Source organism: Lindgomyces ingoldianus, assembly GCF_010093535.1.
Source record: "Lindgomyces ingoldianus strain ATCC 200398 unplaced genomic scaffold BDR25scaffold_27, whole genome shotgun sequence".
Lineage (NCBI taxonomy): Eukaryota > Fungi > Ascomycota > Dothideomycetes > Pleosporales > Lindgomycetaceae > Lindgomyces > Lindgomyces ingoldianus.
The window spans coordinates 70,288-91,788 of record NW_022985188.1 but is presented as its reverse complement, the minus strand read 5'-3'; the positions used below and the strand labels follow the sequence as shown (position 1 = coordinate 91,788).

Sequence of the window (21,501 nt, the reverse complement as noted above, 5' to 3'; positions counted from 1 at the left end):
TTCTAACATGTTAATCTTATTATTCTAGTACTCTAGGCTAGTTTTATTTTATAGTGTTACTTTTAATATCTCTATGTTCTTTATAAGTTATTTATATAATAAAAATTATTTCTTAGTCTTCTTATTATTACATAAAGTTGTTAGTTGCTAGTAGGATTTTATTATAATAGTATAGTTAATTACTTTTTTAGTAAATTGCGCAGGTACTGCTGTTATCTAGCTGCTAGGTTATGCAGCTTTAATAGCTTTAGTGTGCGCCTTACACTATTTTCTTTTTACTTTGTATAGTAGCAGAGCTTGCTATATAATGTAAAGGATTAATCTGCTATTGTCTAGCTACTAGGTTATGCAGCTTTAGTAGCTTTAGTGTGCGTCTTACACTATCTTCTTCTTACTTTATACAGTAGCAGAGCTTGCTGTATAATATAAAGAATTAATCTGCTATTCTAAAAAATAAGTAACTAAATAAAGTACTTTATAGAGTGTAGGTGCTCTATTATTACTCTTTTTAAAAAATAAGTAATAAAACAAAGTACTTTATAAAGTGTAGGTACTTTATTATTACTTTTACTAATTTATAGTTAATTAAATTAACTACTAATTAGTATTAAATAGGCTCTAACAGCTAGCTGCTTATAGTATAAGCACTTAAGTAGTAAAAGTAAGAGTAGTGTATAGTGTGCATAGTGTATAAGGTAAGTAAAGTAAGGGCAACATGTTTCTAGTTTTATTACTCTTATCTTTCCTCTATACAGAGGAAAAGGGGGATATTTAGATGTTTATGCACAGAGGTTCGCGCACAAGCATTATGTGACATAGATACGTGGTCCTGCTTGTGCGCGATCGCTTGTATCTAGACTGTGACGCTGCTGCTGCGTACAGACATTTTTAGCATTTTTACTTTCTTATTTTATTTTCTTTACATTATACAAATTATTTTTTTCTTTAAAGTAACCTTTAAAGTTTTAAATGTATAAGGTAATAGCTTTACATAATAAAGTTTTATTATAGAAATCTTTATATAAGGCAACATACTAGTTTTTTGCTTATGTATAGTTATTATAAGAGTAGTTTAATAACTAACATTCTTTCTTATAGCAGACAAAGCACTTCTTTGTCTGCGTGCAGTTGTCTCTAGATTATAGCCTAAACCTAAATAAAGATCTTCTATGTTGTTTTTCTCTACGCAGAGAGAAGCTTTTTTCTTATTATGCAGAGTTATATTAGCAGTCTGTGTAGTATATATTAAGCAGTTTCTAAAAGTATTAGTTTACCCTTTAGTCTATAGTAACTTAGAGTAATGCTTATAAGTTGCTAAATAAGGCTTTATATAAAAGCTTAATAGTAAACATAGTATATTCTAGTTCTAGTTGTCCTTAACAGGCTTATATAACAGCAGTGTGCAGTAGAATATCTTTTTAAAATTCTATTCTTAGTGCCTTTTATATAAGCATAAGCTTTTTAATTATTACTTTAAAAACTTTATATAAACTTTTATTAAAGTTCTTTTATTAGCATTATGTAAAGGTTATTATTATCTAGTTTATCTAGTACTAGCTATAGTTTACATTAGTGTTAAAGTAACTGCTTAAAGTGTTATATAAATACTTCTAGTTATGTCTAAGGCCTATGTTGTGCATATAGTACATATTTACACAACCTTCTAAAATATCTAGAAAGATGTTTGTGTACTAAGTTTTTTAAATATTTAGCTATTAACATAAATTAATAAAGATTCTTATTTTATTTATAAAAATGTTATATAGTTAACTTATATAGTTATTATTATTTTTTTATACTTTTTAAAATTATATAATTTTATTTACTAAAAGCTTTTCTTTAGCAGTTTCTTTTTAGAGTAAAAGTTTATACAAGTTGTAATGTAGTATAGATTATGCAGGTAGTATTAGTAGTGCATACACTACTGCAGGCAGTGGTGTGTACAGTTAAGGGTGTAGAGCAGGCGTTAGGTAGGGTAGCATGTATTATTTGTACAGTAATTAGTGTAGTGCTAGCTAAGGTGTAAAAGTAGGTAATAGTAGTATGTTTAGTGTTAATAGCAGCATTATGTTTAGTCTGCTTCTATGCAGAGCTTTATATAGTAATAAAGGTTATATATAAAGCTTTTTTAGTGTAATTGCTTTTTTTTATGCTATATTATACAGCTTCTCGGCTTAGGTACCTTTAGTGCTTAGCTATAGTGTAATTTCTTTATTCTTTAGCACTTATATAAGCTCTTTTTTAAACACGCAGCTAAGTGCTAAGAAGTCTTATAGTATTTATTTTTTAAAATTCTTTATATATAAACTTAGAAAAGTAGCGCCTTTTTAAGTTATTATATGTAAATTAGTAATTATATAACTTATATATAATTAAGTTTATAGGCTTATTAAAGCCTCTAACATGTTAATCTTATTATTCTAGTACTCTAGGCTAGTTTTATTTTATAGTGTTACCTCTAATATCTCTATGTCTTTTATAAGTTATTTATATAATAAAAATTATTTTTTATTTTTTTTATTATTACATAGAGTTATTAGTTACTAGTAAAATTTTATTATAATAGCATAGTTAATTACTTTTTTAGTAAATTACACAGGTACTACTATTATCTAGCTGCTAGGTTGTGCAGCTTTAATAGCTTTAGTGTGCGCCTTACACTATCTTTTTTTTACTTTATATAGTAGTAAAGCTTGCTATATAATGTAAAAAATTAATCTACTATTATCTAGCTACTAGGTTATGTAGCTTTAGTAGCTTTAGTGTGCGTCTTATACTATCTTCTTTTTACTTTATATAGTAGTAGAGCTTACTATATAATGCAAAGGATTAATCTGCTATTATAAAAAATAAGTAACTAAATAAAGTACTTTATAAAGTGTAAGTACTTTATTATTACTCTTTCTAAAAGATAAGTAATAAAATAAAGTACCTTATAAAGTGTAAGTACTTTATTATTACTTTTACTAATTTATAGTTAATTAAATTAACTACTAATTAGTATTAAATAAGCTCTAATAGCTAGCTGCTTATAGTATAAGCACTTAAGTAGTAAAAGTAAAAGTAGTGTATAGTATACACAGCATATAAAGTAGGTAAGGTAAAAGTAACATGTTTCTAGTTCTATTACTCTTATCTTTTCTCTATATAGAGAAAAAAAGGGATATCTAGATGTTTGCGCACAGAGGTTTGCGCACAAGCATTATGTGACATAGATACATGGTCCTGCTTGTGCGCGATCGCTCGTATCCAGATCGTGACGCTGCTGCTGCGTACAGACAATAACTTAAATTTAAAAGTATTACTTAAGGTTTATAACTACTAAAGCTTATTATTAATAAGTAGTAGTAGTAATAAAGTATATAACTAGATGTTAAAGGCTATTTTAACTTATTTTAAGTTAAATAGAACTAAACTAGTGCTTTAAAACTTTTTTTAAATATTACTAAAAGTAATTAACGTACTTTATAGGCGAGTTGCTCACACACCCGAGTCGCTCACTTTTGCCAAGACCCCACCCTAACAAACTCTATTATAGCCTATAACAACCCGCTCTAGCACTATATAGTACAGTACAGCCTAGAATATTATTTAGATACTACTTCTGCTTCTTACTTACACATTTGCGCGTTATGCCTAGTCTAATTACACTATCTGCAGCGCCTTTAGGATAGCTTACCTACTTTAGCTTACACCTGCTTCTTTGCCTTTTTTCTATTACTGCGCACTCTAAACTCCTTTAGAGCTATTAAGCATAGGCTTTTCTAAATTATTAAAGTTTTTTCTGCCTTAATTTACTTTATTTTATATAATTTATGTTACATAGTAGCTTTATTAGCTGCTTAAAGCTTAGTAATTTTTTATTATACTAACACTAGCTTATGTATAATTATTGCTGCTCTTTTTAAAACTTTTTTAAACACTTTAACTATAGAAGTTAGTAAACTATTTATATACTTTTAAATTTTTATTTTTATAAGCATTAATTATAACCTAAGTTTTAGAGTATTACTTAGAGTTTACAACTGCTAGGGCTTGTTATATATAAGTAGTAGTAGTAATAGAGTGTGTAACTTTACATTAAGGCTTATTATAACTTATTATAGGTTAAAAAGAACTAATCTAGCACTTTAAAACTCTTTTTAGATATTACTAGAAGTAATTACAGCATTATAGGCTACTTTAAAGCATAGTAGAAATTTTATTTTTATAATATAAGTAATTTAGTTACGTATAAAGTTTTTAGCTTAGTGCTTATACACCTTTTTTAAAGAAGTAAAACAACCTACATTAAGTAGCTATAAAAGGTGTAATAAGTAAAAAAGCATGTAAATAGTAATAATCTTATTATCTTTATAGTATTACTAAAAATAAAGTAAGTTATAGCTTTTATAGCTATTAATAACTAGCAGACAGTAGCTGCTAATAGTACACTTTTTTATATGCACATTAAAGTGCTTTAACTAGTCTAGACTAAGCTAATTAGTAGTCTAGCTGCGCTTAGAGATTATAATAACTTAATTTTAAAGTAGACTTTTCTTTTTATACTAGTTTAAAAGGTAGTTACTACCTTAAAAAATAATAAAAAGCAGAATAGCTTACTCTTTAGCATTAATGCTCTAGATAGCTGTTATCTACTTCTAGTTACTTAGCTAGACTGCTTTTAGCTGTTCTTGTCTCTCTAAACCTGTAACAACTGCTCTAGTAGATATTTAGCCTATTATAAACTCTGTTTTGTTAAAGTTGTATGTGTTATTATTCTAGATGCTATACTTAGCTTTAATTTTTTTATAAAGTTAAACTAGCTTTAAATTACTGTAGGATTTTTATAAAAAGCTTTTTTATAGTTATACTTATGCTTAAACTTTACTTTAAGCTCTAAGTAACACTTAATAAATATATTAGGTTAGTTTATGCTAATATAGCCTATATTATGCTTAGCGTGTAAAGAATTAGCTATATTAGCTATAGCTACTAGCTAGGGGGGAAATCCTTGCGCATTTAGCTTAATTATGTGCTAAATAATTACCTGCTTTTTATTATTATCTAGCTTCTATAAGTTAGCTATATAATTAGCTTAAAAAAGTTATCTAGTGTGTTAGTTACTTATTATCTTTTAAAAGACTTTATAAATAGCTACAGTGTGTTAGTTAGAAAGTGTTATGTTTTATTTAAAAGCCTAAAGTATAAGCTACATCTAACATTCCTTTAACACATTTAAGTAGTGTTATTAGAAATACATTAGTGTAGAAAGAGTAGTGTAGTAGGGTCTTAGCAAAAGTAAGCAACTTAGGTGTGTAAGCAACTCGCCTATAAAGTATGTTACTGCATTATAAGCATATATAAAGCATAATAAAAACTTAAGTTTTATAATATAAGTAATCTAGTTCCACATAAAAATTTTAGCTTAGCGCTTATATACTTTTTTTAAAAAGGTAAAACAACTTACATTAAGAGGCTATAAAAAGTGTAATAAGTGTAGAAGCATATAAATAGTAATAATTTTTTTTATAGTACTACTAAAAATTAAGTAAGTTATAGCTTTTATAGCTATTAATAATAAAAAGCTAATAAGCACTTATAACTTTTTTTTATATACTTATTAAAGTGCTTTAACTACTATAGCTTAAGCTTATTTATTATTTAGCTATTTTTAAAGACTATAATAACTAATTTCTAAAGTAAATTCTTTTTTTTATACTAGGAAAAGAAGTAATACTAGCTTTTAAAAATAATAAAGAGTAAAATAGCTTACTTTATTATATTAATACTCTAAATAACTATTATCTACTCTTTATTACTTTACTATATTACTTTTAGCTGTCTTTATTTTTTTAAAGCTATAATAACTACTTTAGTTAATATTTAGCCTATTATAAAGCTTAACTTATTAAAGTTATACATGTCTTTATTCTAGATACTATACTTAGCTTTTATATTAGCTACTAAGCAAAACTAGCTTTAAATAACCTTTAGATTCTTATAAAGCGCTTTTTTATAATTATACTTATAATTAAACTTTATTATAAACTTAGAGCAGTGCTTAACTTATATACTAGGCTAGTTTAAGTTAACCTAGCCTAGATTACACTTTACGCGCAAGAAATTAGCTATAGCTATAAGCCTAAAAGAAAATCTGTGTGTAATAAGCTTAAGTATGTGCTTAATAACTACTTTTTTTTTAAGCTTAGTTAGATTTTTTAATTTAGGCTAGCATTTTACTTTTAAAGGCTGTCTAGCGTGTTAATTACTTAGTGTTATATAAAAAACATTATAAATAGCTGCAGCATGTTATAAGAAAAGTTTTAAGTTTTATTTAAAAGCCTAAAGAGTAAGCTGTATTTAATATTTTTTAGAAGATTTAATCTAGTGTTGTTGTTAAGGCATTATGTAGATAAGTAGAGTGTGGTGGGGGCTTAGCAAAAGTGGCTGGCTAACCTGTGTGGCTAGCCAACCTGTTAGGTACGTTACAAGTAATAAATGTCTTTAAAAATAGTTATAGCTACTTAGTCTTATTATAAAGATAAAACAAAACTTTAATTATAACCTCCTAACTATAGTTAAGATTACAACTATATACTAGATGTTTTAGTCGCAGTGGTCGCAGTGGTCGCAAATCCATTTTGCGTCTATTGCGTCCACACTATACCTGATTGGTATACCACGATCTGATACTTCTGGTTGGTCTGCACCAATCCTCGTACTGGGTAGCCAAGAGGGCTGTCCACCAATAGTGTTCGTACAATTCCAATGCCGTTCGACACTCGCTTACGCCCCTATCCTGGGTCGTAACATATACTAGCTACAGCAAGCTAAGGTTAAGTTTAAAACCTCTGCTCTTAGATAAAAGACAACTTAAGGGTGATAGGCTAGCTAGATATGAACAAAACAAGAAACCACAATGTGGCTTTTAGATTAGCGTCTAGAACACTCGCTTCAGTGCAAGTGGAGAAGGAAATGCACACCGTATAAGTTAAGGGGAGCTGGAGTTGAGTCTAGAACCGAATCCTTTGGATGGAAGACAACTGAAGAGATATTTTCAACTGAGTGGAGATTAAAAAATGCAGGGAATTGTCGCGTTTTGTAGAACAATGGCTTTGGTGCGAGTGGAGTAGGAAATGCATACTATACAAGTTAAGCCAAGCTAGTGATCCCCGTGGGACGTGCAGAGTTTGTGATTCACGCATAGGTTAGATTTATTTAACACAGTGATGGGGCTTGCATTGAGGGCGAGTTTAAGCGACTGTGTCCAGATTGTTCTCGCTGGCAGTAGGCTATGAGAGCCGCTCAACTGCCATCTTTCCTGATTTTTCCGCGGAGGGAACCAAATATTCCCTTTAAATATAGATTGGAGTGTATCTTTGGAACCACTGCGGTTTGTTGTTAAGCTTCTCTGATTCGGTTTAGACGGTCTGCGCAGTCGTTTTACTCATTAGCGATACACCTCAAGTATGCCACCTATTCCAGGTCTTCCAAATGACATACGTACCAGACTGTACGATGAAGGATCGTACCGGCTTAGTGTACTCGTTGCCGGATCAGACATTGAAAGTCAATGTCTAGGCTATTCTACATTGGTGTGGTATGCCGACAACCAACCATCGCCAGAGGCTTCAGAGGACAAGTGCCAAGTACGAACCGAGATGAAATCCTACAGCACATTCGTGAGGACTTTCCACTATGAATGCAAGATTGTTTCTGGTGGCACGATCAAATTCGAAGGGAAACATGAGTAAGGAGTGCTTGTTAATGATTAATACAGCTGCTGACTATTTAAGCCCTGATTATATGTCTGTCAATGGGGACTAAGTACAATGGGAATCTTCTGGAGATGCCTGCGCACCCAAGGTACATTCGACTCACGAAAACAGTGTTGAAAAGTGCTAATATAAATTGAATGACAGCACTATAGTGAAAAGTAGCGTCGAAAACCTTGATCCAGCTGATTGGATGCGCGACATCCGGCAGCAGCGCCCTGGAACCCACAAACTCTCCAGTCTCACAATACCCGGCACCCACAACAGTTTTGCGAGGGTTGGATACGTTGAGGCCTCCCCTGTATACCCTGATTTCGTACGGGAGTTCGCTGAGTGCCAGACGTATGGGATCAGGGAACAACTACTCATGGGTGTACGCTATATTGACCTTCGAACGTCCGGTACTGATCTGCATCTACGACATGGCCGTATTGGGCTTAAGGGATACCTTCGAGAGGCCCTCGACGTTATCGCAGAGTTTCTACAGCAGCATTCTGACGAAACTGTGCTCGTTCAGGCGAAGCGAGACATGGAGTCTTTAACGGGAGATCGTCATGGCGAAACTCCGGAAACCAGAAGGGCAGTCGAGGACGCTTTCAGTAGCTACTCATGCAGCTATACGGAAACTAGGGAGCCTTCTCTTGACGAATGCCGAGGAAAGATGGTTCTCCTGTCTACCGATCACGCTACGAAAGGCATAAACCTCTCTCCAAGCCGCGATGGATCGCCGAATATCAATTGGGATTATGCAAACGAAGAGAAACATTGGGAAGATGTGGCGCGACGCCTGGAATGGAACGCTAACAACGGCTCTACCGATGATGGCTGTTGGTATCATTGTGGCTGCAATAGTTACTGGTTTCCTCCAGGTAATGTCATCTCCAATTTGGTAGCTATCAAAAATCATAACTATCGGACTCCAAGGGACCATTCTAAGTATTTGAGTTGGCGTATGAGCGAGCTCATCAAGAATAAGTACTGGGACAAGCGGTATCGTCTTGGGGTTGTAGAACTGGATTTTGCCTATCCCACCCTCGTGAAGCAATTGCTTTTAACGAATTTTAACTAGTAGTATTTCAAAACCTTTGGCGGGTAGAAACGCAGTGTAGTAATCTCTGTTACCTAAAAGCAGTGCATAGATTGTAGTAGAACTACAGTGTTTTCCAGGCGAGGGGTGCTGGGCAGATAGAGGACCTGATTCAACATCAGGGGCTTAGAGTAATATTAGGTTAGGGGTTACATAATGTGTGCATTGCTAGAGAGACATCTAATACAGCCTTGAAGTTAGAAAAGAGAGAACAAGAATAACACTTTACTACTTAATAGTAATATATTAAGTGTAAGGCCGGATGTGAAGCTATGTGAGGCACCAGAGACATGAGGAACTGCATTGTATGTATTGCTAGAGGAGTCCTTTGTAGGAGTCTATATACATGCGAAATGAGTGGGTGAGTCTTGGCAACAGATCATGGTGACGACGCATGCGACCATGGTGACGACGCATCCGACTATCGTGTGATTACTGCAAACACCGGATGTCCCAGAACGGGCCAGTATGGCCTCCCCTGACCTGTTTGGAGGTCACATAACCTGTGCTTCGTATATAAGCATGAATCGTAACAAGCGAGGCTTGGCAACGATTCGTCTCTCTTACAATACGCTTCTATCTTTCTCTAAAACCTTAGTCTTAGTGCTATCTACTATCCTATCTTTACAATTAGAATAGACTTAAGCTTTAAAAAGTATACTACTTTTTAAACATAATAAAGAATTTATAAATACAAAGTTTTGCCTTTTAGTTATATAAAGTAAAGACTATAACATACACTATAGGCAAGTTGCTTACACAGCTAAGTTACTTACTTTTACTAAGACTCTACTAAAGTACTTCTTTTACACTAATGCATTTCTAATAACACTACTTAAACGCGCTAAAAGAATTTTAGATATAGCTTATACTTTAAACTTTTAAAACATAACACTTTTAAAGTAATATACTATAGCTATATATAAAGTCTTTTAAAAGATAATAAATAACTAATGTGCTAGATAACTTTTATAAGGTAATTCTATAGCTAACTTATAAAGGCTAGATAATAAAAAGTAAGTAATTTTTAAGCATATACTTAAGCTATATATATAAAAAATTTCCTCTTAGCTAGTTGCTATAGCTAATATAGCTAATTCTTTACACGCTAAGCATAATCTAGGCTATGTTAGTATAGACTAGTCTAGTATGTTTATAAAGTATTTTTTAAAGCTTAAAGTAAAGTTTTAAGTATAAGTATAGTTAGTAAATATCTAGCTTATTATAAAGCTTATCTTATTAAAGTTATATATGTTATTATTTTAAATAATATACTTAGCTTTAATATTCTTTATAAAGCTTAGCTAGTGCTACTTTACTTTAAGATTATATTAAAAAGCGTTTTTATAATTCTAGTTATACTTAAACTTTACTTTAATCTTTAAATAACACTTTATAAATATATAAAGCTAGTTTATGCTTGTAACAGCGCAGGCATGTTACAATCCTTGCTTCGTAGAAGCACACGGGTCGTTAGGTAGGCGGAATGGACGGGGAGTCCGAGAGGCCGCAGGCAGGGTGTACAGTCCTACCTTGCGTGCTATTAGGCAGTGGAGGTGTTTTAGGTGACTAGATCGTGGTTTGTCCCTTAAACAGCAGTATAGAGGCTAGGTTAAACAGTCCTGTTAGACAGAGTTAGAGGTATTTATAGTGTAAGAAATATAATTAGTATTTAGCTTATTAAAAAGCTTAATACTACTTAGTTTATGTAAAGATAAACTAAACTTTAATTACACCTCTTAAAGGTCTAATTAAGCTAAAATTATATACATAACTACTTGCGCTAAGACTAAGTTTAAGGAGCTTAAGCAAGTTTATAGTACTACTAACTTATTAAACTCTCTTAGGCTTGTTTTAGCGTCTCTACTTGTCTTACTTATTAGATAACACATTCTTCTATAATCCTTAGCAGCAGGGCTGCTTCTAGGTTATCTAACTAGTCTGCTAACAAATTCTATCCTAACTTAGCTAACCTGTAAAGCACTTTAGGTCAAGTTACGTTGTGCCATCTATAGGCTGTAACTGTTACAATCCTTGCTTCGTGGAAGCACGCGGGTCAATGGTATTCCTGATGGGGTAGGACGGATAGAAGGGGCCAACAGCAGGGTGTACAGTCCTACGTAAAGGCTATTAGGCTGATGGAGAGAGGTAGAGTGACTAGATTGTGGTTTGCCCTTAAGCAGCAGTATAGTAGCTAGGTTAAACAGTCCTGTTAGACAGGGTTAGAGGTATATATAGTGCAGATATACAAATAGTATTGCAGCTCTTTAGAAAGCTAGAATGCTACTTAGTTTATGTAAAAAATAAACTAAACATTAAACACACTTTTTAAAGGTTGTTTAAAGTTAAGACTATATATATATTTAAAGGTGCTAAGAATAAGTAAGATAAGTTTATGTAAGCCTGCTAAGCGCAGCTCTATAAACTCTTTTAGACTTAATAGACTTATAGCCTGTCCTTTTATTAGACAACATATTTTTCTATTACTGCAGGTAGTTACGCTGCTTCTGTGTCCTCTGTGTCCTTTAATTAGTCTATAAGTAAGCCTTATTCTAACCTAGCTAGGCTGTAGAGCACTACTAGCAGAGTTATGCTAGTCTAACTGTAGACTATAACACGCTGCCTCTCCTCCCTAGTAGTGTCCTTGCCGCTCTGCTTACACAACTGTGTTAGTAAAGGTTTATTTATAAAGCAAGCGCCTACCTACTAAAAGGCATTTTTAACATTTACTTTTCTTAAACTAAATAGCTTACTAGTCTTGTTTATTTTATTATTTTTATACTATTCTCTATTTTAATCTTTTTTAATAGACAAAAATACAGCCCTATAGCGCTTACTAATTATTAGAGTTGTTTTATATGCTAACTTTATTATTAAATAAGTATGTAAAGTGTGTAAAAAAAAAACAGCTAGTGTAACACTTTTATTTTAGACACTACATAAAATTAATTAAAAAAGAAAAAAGAGAAGCTTCTTTAGAATGCTGCAGCAGTAAAAGTCTATAAGTAGAAGCTAAATAAAAAGATAACCTATTATCTTTAAAAGTTAGTAAAAGTAAAGGCTAAAAAGTGTTTTAAATAGAATTATATCTAAAAATTACTAAATTTATTAAAGGCTTAACGTGCAAAGTATTTAAAAAAAGACCTTTTATTATTAGACAAGATAAAAGCTTTTAAGGCTAAAGTAAAGAGTTATTTACCTCTACAACTTTTTTTAGTAGAGACTTGTCTCTAAAGGCTACTACTATCTAGTAATAACACAGTTGTTTTTTTTTAAAATAGGTGCCTTATTACCTAGCTAGTTTCTTTTAGACAAGCCTAAAAGTACTTCTATACTAATAGCTGCGCGTTTTATAAGTTTTTAGCTAGTTCTTAAGTGTTTTTGCTAGTAAGCTATTCTTTTTATTTTACTAAAAATTCTTTTTTATTTTTTTAGTTACTAATAATATGTTTAACTTTATACTTATCTTCTTTATCTTTTTATTCTTATGTAGATAGAGGAATTTCTTTAAGCGCTTTTTCTAGCTTAGAGACATAAAACTATAGGTGTATCTTTATATGCAATAGAAGCTTAAGTTTACAGTTGTCCTATTAAGTCTATAGGACTTTATAAAGTCTTATTCTCCTTTCTACTAGCTTCCTAGAGAGTCTAGGTATTTTAAGATTTTTAGTTTTAAAGTAAATGTAGTCTCTAGAGTAGATTTCTAGTCTAGGTTACTATAATTTATTTATATATTATTTTATTATTTTCTAACTAGATCTAGCTTTAATTGCTAATTTTTTATATATATTTTATAAGTTTAATAGTTAGTTAATTAATTTATAAAAGTTTATAGGCTAGTTTCTTTATAGTGTAAAGTAAAGGTTATAACGTACCTAACAGGTTGGCTGGCCACACAGGTTAGCCAGCCACTTTTGCTAAGCCCCTACCACACTCTACCTATCTATATAATGCCTTAACAACAACACTAGATTAAATCTTCTAAAAAATCTTAAATACAGCTTACTTTTTAGGCTTTTAAATAAAACTTAAAACTTTTTTTATAACACGCTATAGCTATCTATAATGTCTTTTACACAACACTAAGTAATTAACGCGCTAGACAGCCTTTAAAAGTAAAATGCTAGCCTAAATTAAAAAATTTAACTAAGCTTAAGAAAAAAGTAGTTATTAAGTATATACTTAAGCTTATTATATGCAGATTTCCCTCTAGGCTTATAGCTATAGCTAATATAGCTAATTTCTTACGCGCAGAGCGTAATCTAGGCTAGGTTAGCTTAAACTAGCCTAGTATATAAGTTAAGCACTACTTTAAGTTTATAATAAAGTTTAATTATAAGTATAATTATAAAAGAGCATTTTATGAGAATCTAGAGGTTATCTAAGGCTAGTTTTACCTAGTAGCTAACATAAAAGCTAAGTACAGTATCTAGAATAAAGACATGTATAACTTTAATAAGTTAGGCTTTATAATAAGCTAGATATTAACTAGAGTAGTTATTATAGCTTTAAAGAAATAAAGACAGCTAAAGGTAATATAGTAAGGTAATAAAGAGTAGATAATAGTTATCTAGGGTATTAATATAATAAAGTAGGCTATTCTACTCTTTATTATTTTTAAGGGCTGCTATTACTTTTTTACCTAGTATAAAAAAAAATCTGCTTTAAAACTAGGTTATTATAGTCTTTAAGAACAGCTAGATAATAAATAAGCTTAAGCTGCAGTAGTTAAAGCACTTTAATAAGTATATAAAAAAAAGGTTATAAGCGCTTATTAGGTTTTTATTATTAATAGCTATAAAAGCTATAACTTACTTAATTTCTAGTAGTACTATAAAAAAAATAAAATTATTACTATTTACATGCCTTTATACTTATTACACCTTCTATAGCCTCTTAATATAGGTTGTTTTACCCCTTTAAAAAAGGTGTATAGGCGCTAAGCTAAAGATCTTATATGTAACTAAATTACTTATATTATAAAACTTAAGTTCCTACTATGCTTTATACACACTTATAATGTAGTAATTACTTTTAGTAATATCTAAGAAGAGTTTTAAAGCGCTAGTTTAGTCCTATTTAACCTAAAATAAGTTAAAATAGCTTTTAATATCTAGTTATATACTTTATTACTACTACTACCTATTAACAACAAGCTCTAGCAGTTGTAAACTTTAAGTAATACTTTTAAATTTAGGTTATAATTAATGCTTATAAAGGTAAAAATTTAGAGGCATATAGATAGCTTACTAATGTCTATAGTAAAGGCTTTTAAGAAAGTCTTAAAGGGGGCATTAATTATTACGCATAAGCTAGTGTTAGCGTAAAAGAAAATTATAAAGCTTTAAGTAGTAAATAAGGCTGCTATGTAACATAGATTGCATAAAAGAAAGTAGATTTAGGCAGAAAAAACTTTAATAGTTAAGGATAGAGCTTGTCTAACTACTCTAAAGAAGTTTAAAGCGCGTAGTAATAGGAAGAAGCTAAAGACGCAAGTGCGCGCTAAAGGAGGTAAGCTAAGTTAAAGGTAATGCAAGCAGTGTAATTAGACTAGGCATAACTTGCGTATGTGTAAGCAAGTAGCAGAAGTAGACTCTAAATGATATCTTATGTTATATTGCTCTATACAGGGCTAAAGTAGGCTGTTTTGCGCTAGAATAGGGTGGTTTTAGTGGGGGCTTGGCAAAAGTGGCCGGCCAACCCGTTAGGTACGTTACTACTTATTAATAATAAGCCTTAGTAGTTATAAACTCTAAGTAATACTTTTAAATTTAAGTTATAATTAATGCTTATAAAAGTAAGAATTTAAAAGCATATAAATAGCGTACTAATGTCTATAGTAAAGGCCTTTAAGAATGTTTTAAAAAGGGTAGTAATTATTACACATAAGCTAGTGTTAGCATAAAAAAAGATTATAAAGCTTTAAGTAGTAAATAAGGCTACTATATAACATAAAATGCATAAAAAAAGTAGATTTAAGTAGAAAAAACTTTAATAGTTAAAGATAAGGCTTGTCTAACTGCTTTAAAGAAGTTTAAAGTGTGTAGTAATAAGAAGAAGCTAAAGACATAAGTGCGCGCTAAAAAAAGTAAGCTAAGTTAAAGGTAATACAAGCAGTGTAATTAAACTAGGCATAACTTATATACATGTAAAAAAGTAGTAAAAGTAGACTTTAAATAATATCTTGTGTTGTATTACTCTATATAGGGCTAAAGTAGGCTGTTTTGCGCTAGAATAGGGTGGTTTTAGTAGGGGCTTAGCAAAAGTGGCCGGCCAACCTGTTAGGTACGTTAGTTAACTTTTACTAACTACTAAATTACTTTTAATAACACCTTATACTACTTTTACTACTTTAAGTGTAAAAGACTTTTTAGGCACCTCTTAGACTTAGTAAATCTACCTTACTAAACATACACCTAAAATTAAGATTCTTATAAATAGCAAAAAACCTATGTTTAAATAATAGTAAAGTTTTATTAACTATAGATAAACTTAACATTAATTTAGATTACTATTAGAGCAAGTGTGCACACATAGCATTAATATAGGGACATATAGCTAGTATTGCAAAGGATTATTTAGAGCTAGGATACCTAGCTAAATTAGACTAGTTTTAGTTTAAAAGTGTAAAGAATATAATAAAGCTTTTATAAGCTTATTTTATTATTAGTTAAAAAAAAACTAAGACATAGTAAGCGTTCTAGACTTAGAATAGATAAAAAGAAAGTGTTTCCTGCATGTAAAGCGCGCTTTATTAGTGTAGCTATTAAAAAAAAAGTATCCTAGTTAAATTAGTCTTTCTACTTATAAAAGACGCTTTTTTCTAGCCTATAAGTACTAAATTATAGTTTTAAACATACCTAGGCAAACTTTTTTAAGGCTATAGTAGCCTACCTTATAGCGTACAATCTAGAAAGGAGAACTTATAAAAAAGACTTTATTATCTTATCTAAATTATCTTTAATTAATAAACTACACTTGCTACTCTAATAATTAATAACTACATATGTAGTATTTAGTTTAAAGGACACTACTAGTAGTGTAAAGGAATACTTAGTAAGGACACCTAGCTAAATTAGACTAGTTTTAGTTTAAAAAGGCAGAAAACATAACAGTAATACTTTATACTATAATTACTACTAATAAGGACTATTAGTCTACAGAGGGGGGGGTAGTGTAATAATTCTTATTTTATCTTAAGTTACCTAGAACTTATTTAAAGGGTTCTTATATTAGATCTAACTCTAACTTAATTTTTATAAATTACTTTATCTTAGGTTGCCTAAACCTATCTAAAGGGACCTTATATTAGCTCTAACCCTAACTTAACCTAGCTCTAACTCTGCTCTGCCCTCTGCTGTACCTCTATTCCCTTATGTATTTAGTCGCACCTTGCCTCTGTAGCTAGCTTAGTAGTTTTCTAATATCCTTTTATACAAGGCCTATAGGTGTTAATGGAAATTCCTAGGTTCTTAGTCCCCACGCACTCCTATATGCCTCTGAGTGGATTCCCACCGTATTCGGACCTATTGTCTTGCCTGTGCCGTTACAATTAGTTAGGCAGAATAAGGATACTAGCACCTCTAATACAGCCTAGAGATTACATGTACCTTAACACTAAAAACCTTAAGACGTAAAGACCTTCTAGGAAGCTAGTAAAATAATAAATTAGACTATATAAAGTATTATAAACATAACGAGATAATCACAAACTAAAACTCCTATTAATAATAAAAATACACCTATAGTTCTATGCGTCTAGGGTAAAGAGTAGCCTTCTGCTTCTGCCTCTAGGGCCTCTATCTCTTCTAAGGAAGATATATTACCCTTAAGATATTAAGTCTAGCAGTTCTTAAGAAGCGTTAGCTGCTTTTGTACTCTTAACTCTTAAGCCTCTGCTTCCTTTACTTTATAGTTTGCTTTTTTAACCTTCTTTGCTAGCCTTTTAGCTGCTTTAGAAAGGCGCTAGCTAGTAGACTACTAGTCTTTTATAGTAATCTCCTTCTAGTTAAAAAGAGACTAACACTTTTATTCTAGCTAATTCTAGAAAGCTTTAGAAATAAAAGTGTTATAGCAACTTTTCTTATAAACACATTTAGTGCAGTTGTTAAAAGAAAGGATTAGGATATATAAAGTGCCTAATAAGCAGCACAGACTACACAGTTACATCTTTATTTAATAAAAAAGATTAAAATAATAGATAGTATAGGAGTAATAGAATGCGTAGAACTAATAAGCTATTTAGTTTAAAAAAAGTAGATGTTAAAAAAGCCTTTTAGTAGATAAACACTAACTTAATAAGCAGTCTTTAACTAATAAGAGAGTGCAGGCAGAGCAGCAAGGACGCTTCTAGGGAGGGAGGCCTATGTGTTACAACCTACAGTAAGAGCACAGTAACTCTACCTAGCTTACCCTACTCTCTTAGCAAATTAGGATGGTTCCCTGTTAGCATTAGCAGAGGGCTGCAGGAGCTAGGCCTAAGAAGTGGCCCCGCAGAGACAGACAGAACAGGAGAGTGTTCTGTCTAATAAGGAGCTAGTTACAGGTGGCCTGTAGGAAAAGACAACCGCAGAGGCTGTTAACAGGCAGACAGGGGCATCTGCAGCCACTGCAGACGCTACAGCATATTTAAGGACGTATTAATTAACTTTTTAAGAGGTGTAATTAAAGTTTAGTTTATTATATAAACTAAGTAGCATTATAGCTTTCTAACAAGCTAAATACTATTTATATATCTTGCACTATATATACCTCTAATCCTGTTCTTACAAACTGTTTAACCTAGCTCCTTATACAGCTGCATAAGGGCAAACCACAATCCAGCCACTCTAGTCCCTTTGTCACAAACCCGCTCGCCTTGAGGATCGCGCACCCCCGAAGCTTGCTCCTCCCTTCCCCGACCAAACATTCGGCCCGCGTACCCTCCCGGGTAAGGATTGTAACAGCGCGTCTGCCCTAAGTGTGCACCTTTTATCTTAGTCCCTATTAGACAAGGTGCTTATTAGTGGGGGAAGAGCTTCGCTTAGCTTGTACTCACCCAGGCTGCGATGCCATTCGTCCGTTGTTATGGGGAGCCATCCCGATTGGTCAAGAGAGTGGGGCATACCCAATAGAGTTACCTGGGTCCAACCGTAGACCGTAACAGTAGCATAAAAATAGGCTGAAACGTTAACTAACTCTAAGATCCTTACGTATAGCTTTCTCTACAGAGGAAGAGCAGGTGTGGGCATCTACTATGTGGCGCAAGGATAACCGCAATATGGAGAATCCACTAGATTTGGTAGATGCGAGAGCCTAACAACAGACGTGAGCATAATTGCAATCTAGGAAGCGGTGGAGCTTATCACAAAGATATGGACATTGCGCACACCAATATAGAGGAGCAGCGAGCGACGTAGCGTATGCAATAGTCACGACAGCCAGTCTCTCGGCTAACGAATCAATCTATCGTATTCAAAAATCGGTGCAATGCTTGGCGTCACCCTCGCCCTTTTTTTCGCGCGCGTATTTTGCTAGCAAACTGCAAATTGCCCTATGCAGCTATAAATTGCCCTATAATATTAATTAGTTAGGTAAAAAAGATAAGGCTATTTAAGTACACATAACAGGCTATACTAACAGCTTTTCTAGTGTAATAGGACCCTATGTTTTAAGCTTACAGCGTTGCTGCTGCGCTAACGCGCTAACATGTTCTAAACCTCTAACCTATACCTCTTATCTACAAGTAAGGATTAAGTAGTTGTACTAGGCTTAATATTTAGCGCTTTCTTTTACTAGAATAGCCTGTTAAAGCAATTACTAACTATAAAGACTACTCTAAGCAAGCTATTTATAACATAGAGAAGAATCTTAAAGTGTTTAGCACTACTTAAAAGCCTTTAATAGCAACACTTAGGCAGCCTATTAAAATAGGCGCTTAAGACACTAACACGCTCTATAATAAGCTAATGCAGAGTAGGTAGATGTATTAAAATAAAATTTACTACTAGTTACTTATAAAAAAAAGTGTTTATGTTAGTTAACTAACTATCTTATAGTTTTTAAAGTAGAAGAGGTAAAGTAAGCGTACCTTACAGCCTTTCTTAATTTATTATAATAAGTAACTTTATAAGATGTTCTACTAAAGCTTTAAGTAGTTTACTACTAATAACTTTTATTTTATTAATAAGTCTATTTTTAACAAGAAAACTAGCTAGAGGCACTACATGTATACACTAGTAGGCTATAAAGCGCGATATACCTAGGAAATAAAGTAAGGGGCCACTTAGGCAATCCTACCTGCGTACACTGTTAACAGCTACCTACCTTGCACTAGTATTAAAGAGGGTTACTTTACCTATAAGAATTTTAAAGATTAGATCTAAAACGCGCTCCTGCTAACTCTCTAGATAACATACAGCTTTAAACTAATAGTTATAATTATAAATAACATCTCTATTTATTAAAATCCTAAGGTTATTAAGATAATTAAATAAAATAGTTATATTATACACTTTTTACTGCTATACTTACTTAACTTTAACTTAATTAAGCTTATATTTAAAGTACTTAAGGCGTAGATCTAGTAAAATTATAAGTATATTTAAGCATGTTTTTTAAACTTTAGTAACTTTTTATAGGCGTGTATTTAGAAAAGTAAATGTAATAGGTTTACTAAAAAACACTTTAAGTACTCTATAAGTAGATTATATATAAAAAAGGCTTAATTAGTAAAGGCTAAGCGCAAGATAGTAAGGTAGAGAAAGTAGATAAGAAAAGGTAAGCTATAGAAGGTAATAGTTTAATATAATTTTACATAAAAGCTTACTAACTTTTCTTTACTTATCTATTACTAACTATAATAATCTACCTTAATTACTACCTATTAGCCCTGCTAGAGCTACTGCAGCCTAGTAGTATTGCTTATAGTAGTAGATATCTTTTTATAAGTGTTAAATAACTTTATCTTTAAGGTTAAAAAGTTTACTAATAGTAAGTTTATAAAGCTTACTGCTTATAGCTAACATCTTTTTTAAATTTTTAATAGTTTACTTTTACTTACTTACTACTTTTACTATATAAAAGTAGTCTTTTTAGTTATTTTCTAGCTGCTGTTTAACTAGCTACTTAAAAAACTTTTTTATAGTACTATAAAAGTTACTACTATTAGTAATAAAGCTTAAACTAATAGTAATAGGCTCTAAAGCAGCAGCACTAGCTAAAGTAAAAGGCCTCTAAGAAACTAGCTATAAGTAAGGTAAGTACTGCGCAGCAATAGCAGAGTAGCTACTAGCTAACGCAGTAGTAGGGTATGCAAAAGGCAGAACAACTTGCAGAAACTAGGCGCTAAAAACACTTATATTTTACTAAGATTTAATTTATTTATAGTAAGTAAGCTTTATTTACTACTACTTATATTACTAATTTTTATTTTACTATACTTAAATCTTATTTTTTTTTTACTACTTACGCCTTTAATTTTTTTTACTACTATTAGAGTTACTTAAGTTATTATAATGCTTATGTTTTTTTACTTTTACCTTTTTTTTATTCTTAGTAACTTTAAGCTAGTTACTAGTTAAACCTTACTAGTGCTTAACTAGGCTAATTAGAGGCTAGCTTATATAAACTCTATTTTTACTATTAAAGTAAGTAAGCGCTTATAACTTAAAGTTAACTAGTTAGATCTTAAAGTGCTTACTGCTTAAGTAGATATAACACTAATAAGTAAAGTTATTATAGTTCTTAGTGTAGCACTTTTATATGTAGTAGATCTAGCTTTCTAACTTAGCCTATAATTTAAACTACTTTTAGCGCTAAGTAGCCTTTATTTTGTTTATTAATTGCCTTTTATGTTTAAAGGTAAACTAACTAGGAGTTACCACCTTTAGCTAGTTAAAGAATAGATTGTTAAATGCTTAGCTACATAAAAAAGCCTTTTTAAGTAGCTTATACTTTACTTAAACTTTTACTTTAAGCTTTACTTACTTATTTAGCAACTCTCTTTTAATAGTAATTTAATAGTCTATTACTTTAAAAAGTTAGTAGCTTTTAGTTAAGCTAAAATTATTAAAGTTAATAGTAATAAACTTAGCACTTTTTTTACTAGTAAGCTTAAACTCTACTGTGTAGCTTACTATTTTATAAGTCTTACTTTTTACTGTTAAGGTAGAATTTTTAATTATCTTTTTAACTATCTTTTTTATTTAAAACATAAAGAAAACCCCCTAAGTCTCTACCTTTAGTAGCTGTAATACTACCCTCTTGCTATTTATATACAGCTTATATAATATATCTAGTTGCTAAAGGTATTTAGTTAGTAGTAACAACACTCTAGCCTAAGCCTTAGGGCTACTTGTTAGAAGATGTATTAGTAAAAATATTACTTTAGGTGTAATTAGTAGTGACAACAGTAGGTTCTGCAACTCTCCTAGAGCAGTACTAACAGGCGCAGAGCTCCCCTAGGTACCTGCTAAGGGACCTACTTTAGGTAGTGCTTAAAAGCTTACTACCTTACGCGTTTTTAGCTAACTAGTTTTCTTTTAAGCCTTTAATGTAGCCTTTAAGGCTATTATTAAGGCCTTTTTTGTAGCTGTTTAAATTAGTTGTTGTTAAGCCTTTTTAGTAGCTCTAGTTGCCCTCTAAGGCCTCTTGCTAGCTATGCTACAACACTAGAAA

At 31.5% G+C, this 21,501-nt stretch overlaps 1 protein-coding gene across 1 annotated transcript; it reads left to right on the top strand.

Annotated features, from left to right (window-relative positions):
* Positions 1–7,814: 7,814 nt before the first annotated feature.
* On the top strand, positions 7,815–8,826 carry BDR25DRAFT_316411 (PLC-like phosphodiesterase; the record flags this gene model as incomplete). Its single annotated transcript, XM_033691598.1, has 2 exons — positions 7,815–7,848; positions 7,913–8,826. 2 exons carry the CDS (start codon positions 7,815–7,817, stop codon positions 8,824–8,826), a joined length of 948 nt encoding a protein of 315 aa, XP_033544611.1.
* Positions 8,827–21,501: the final 12,675 nt, after the last annotated feature.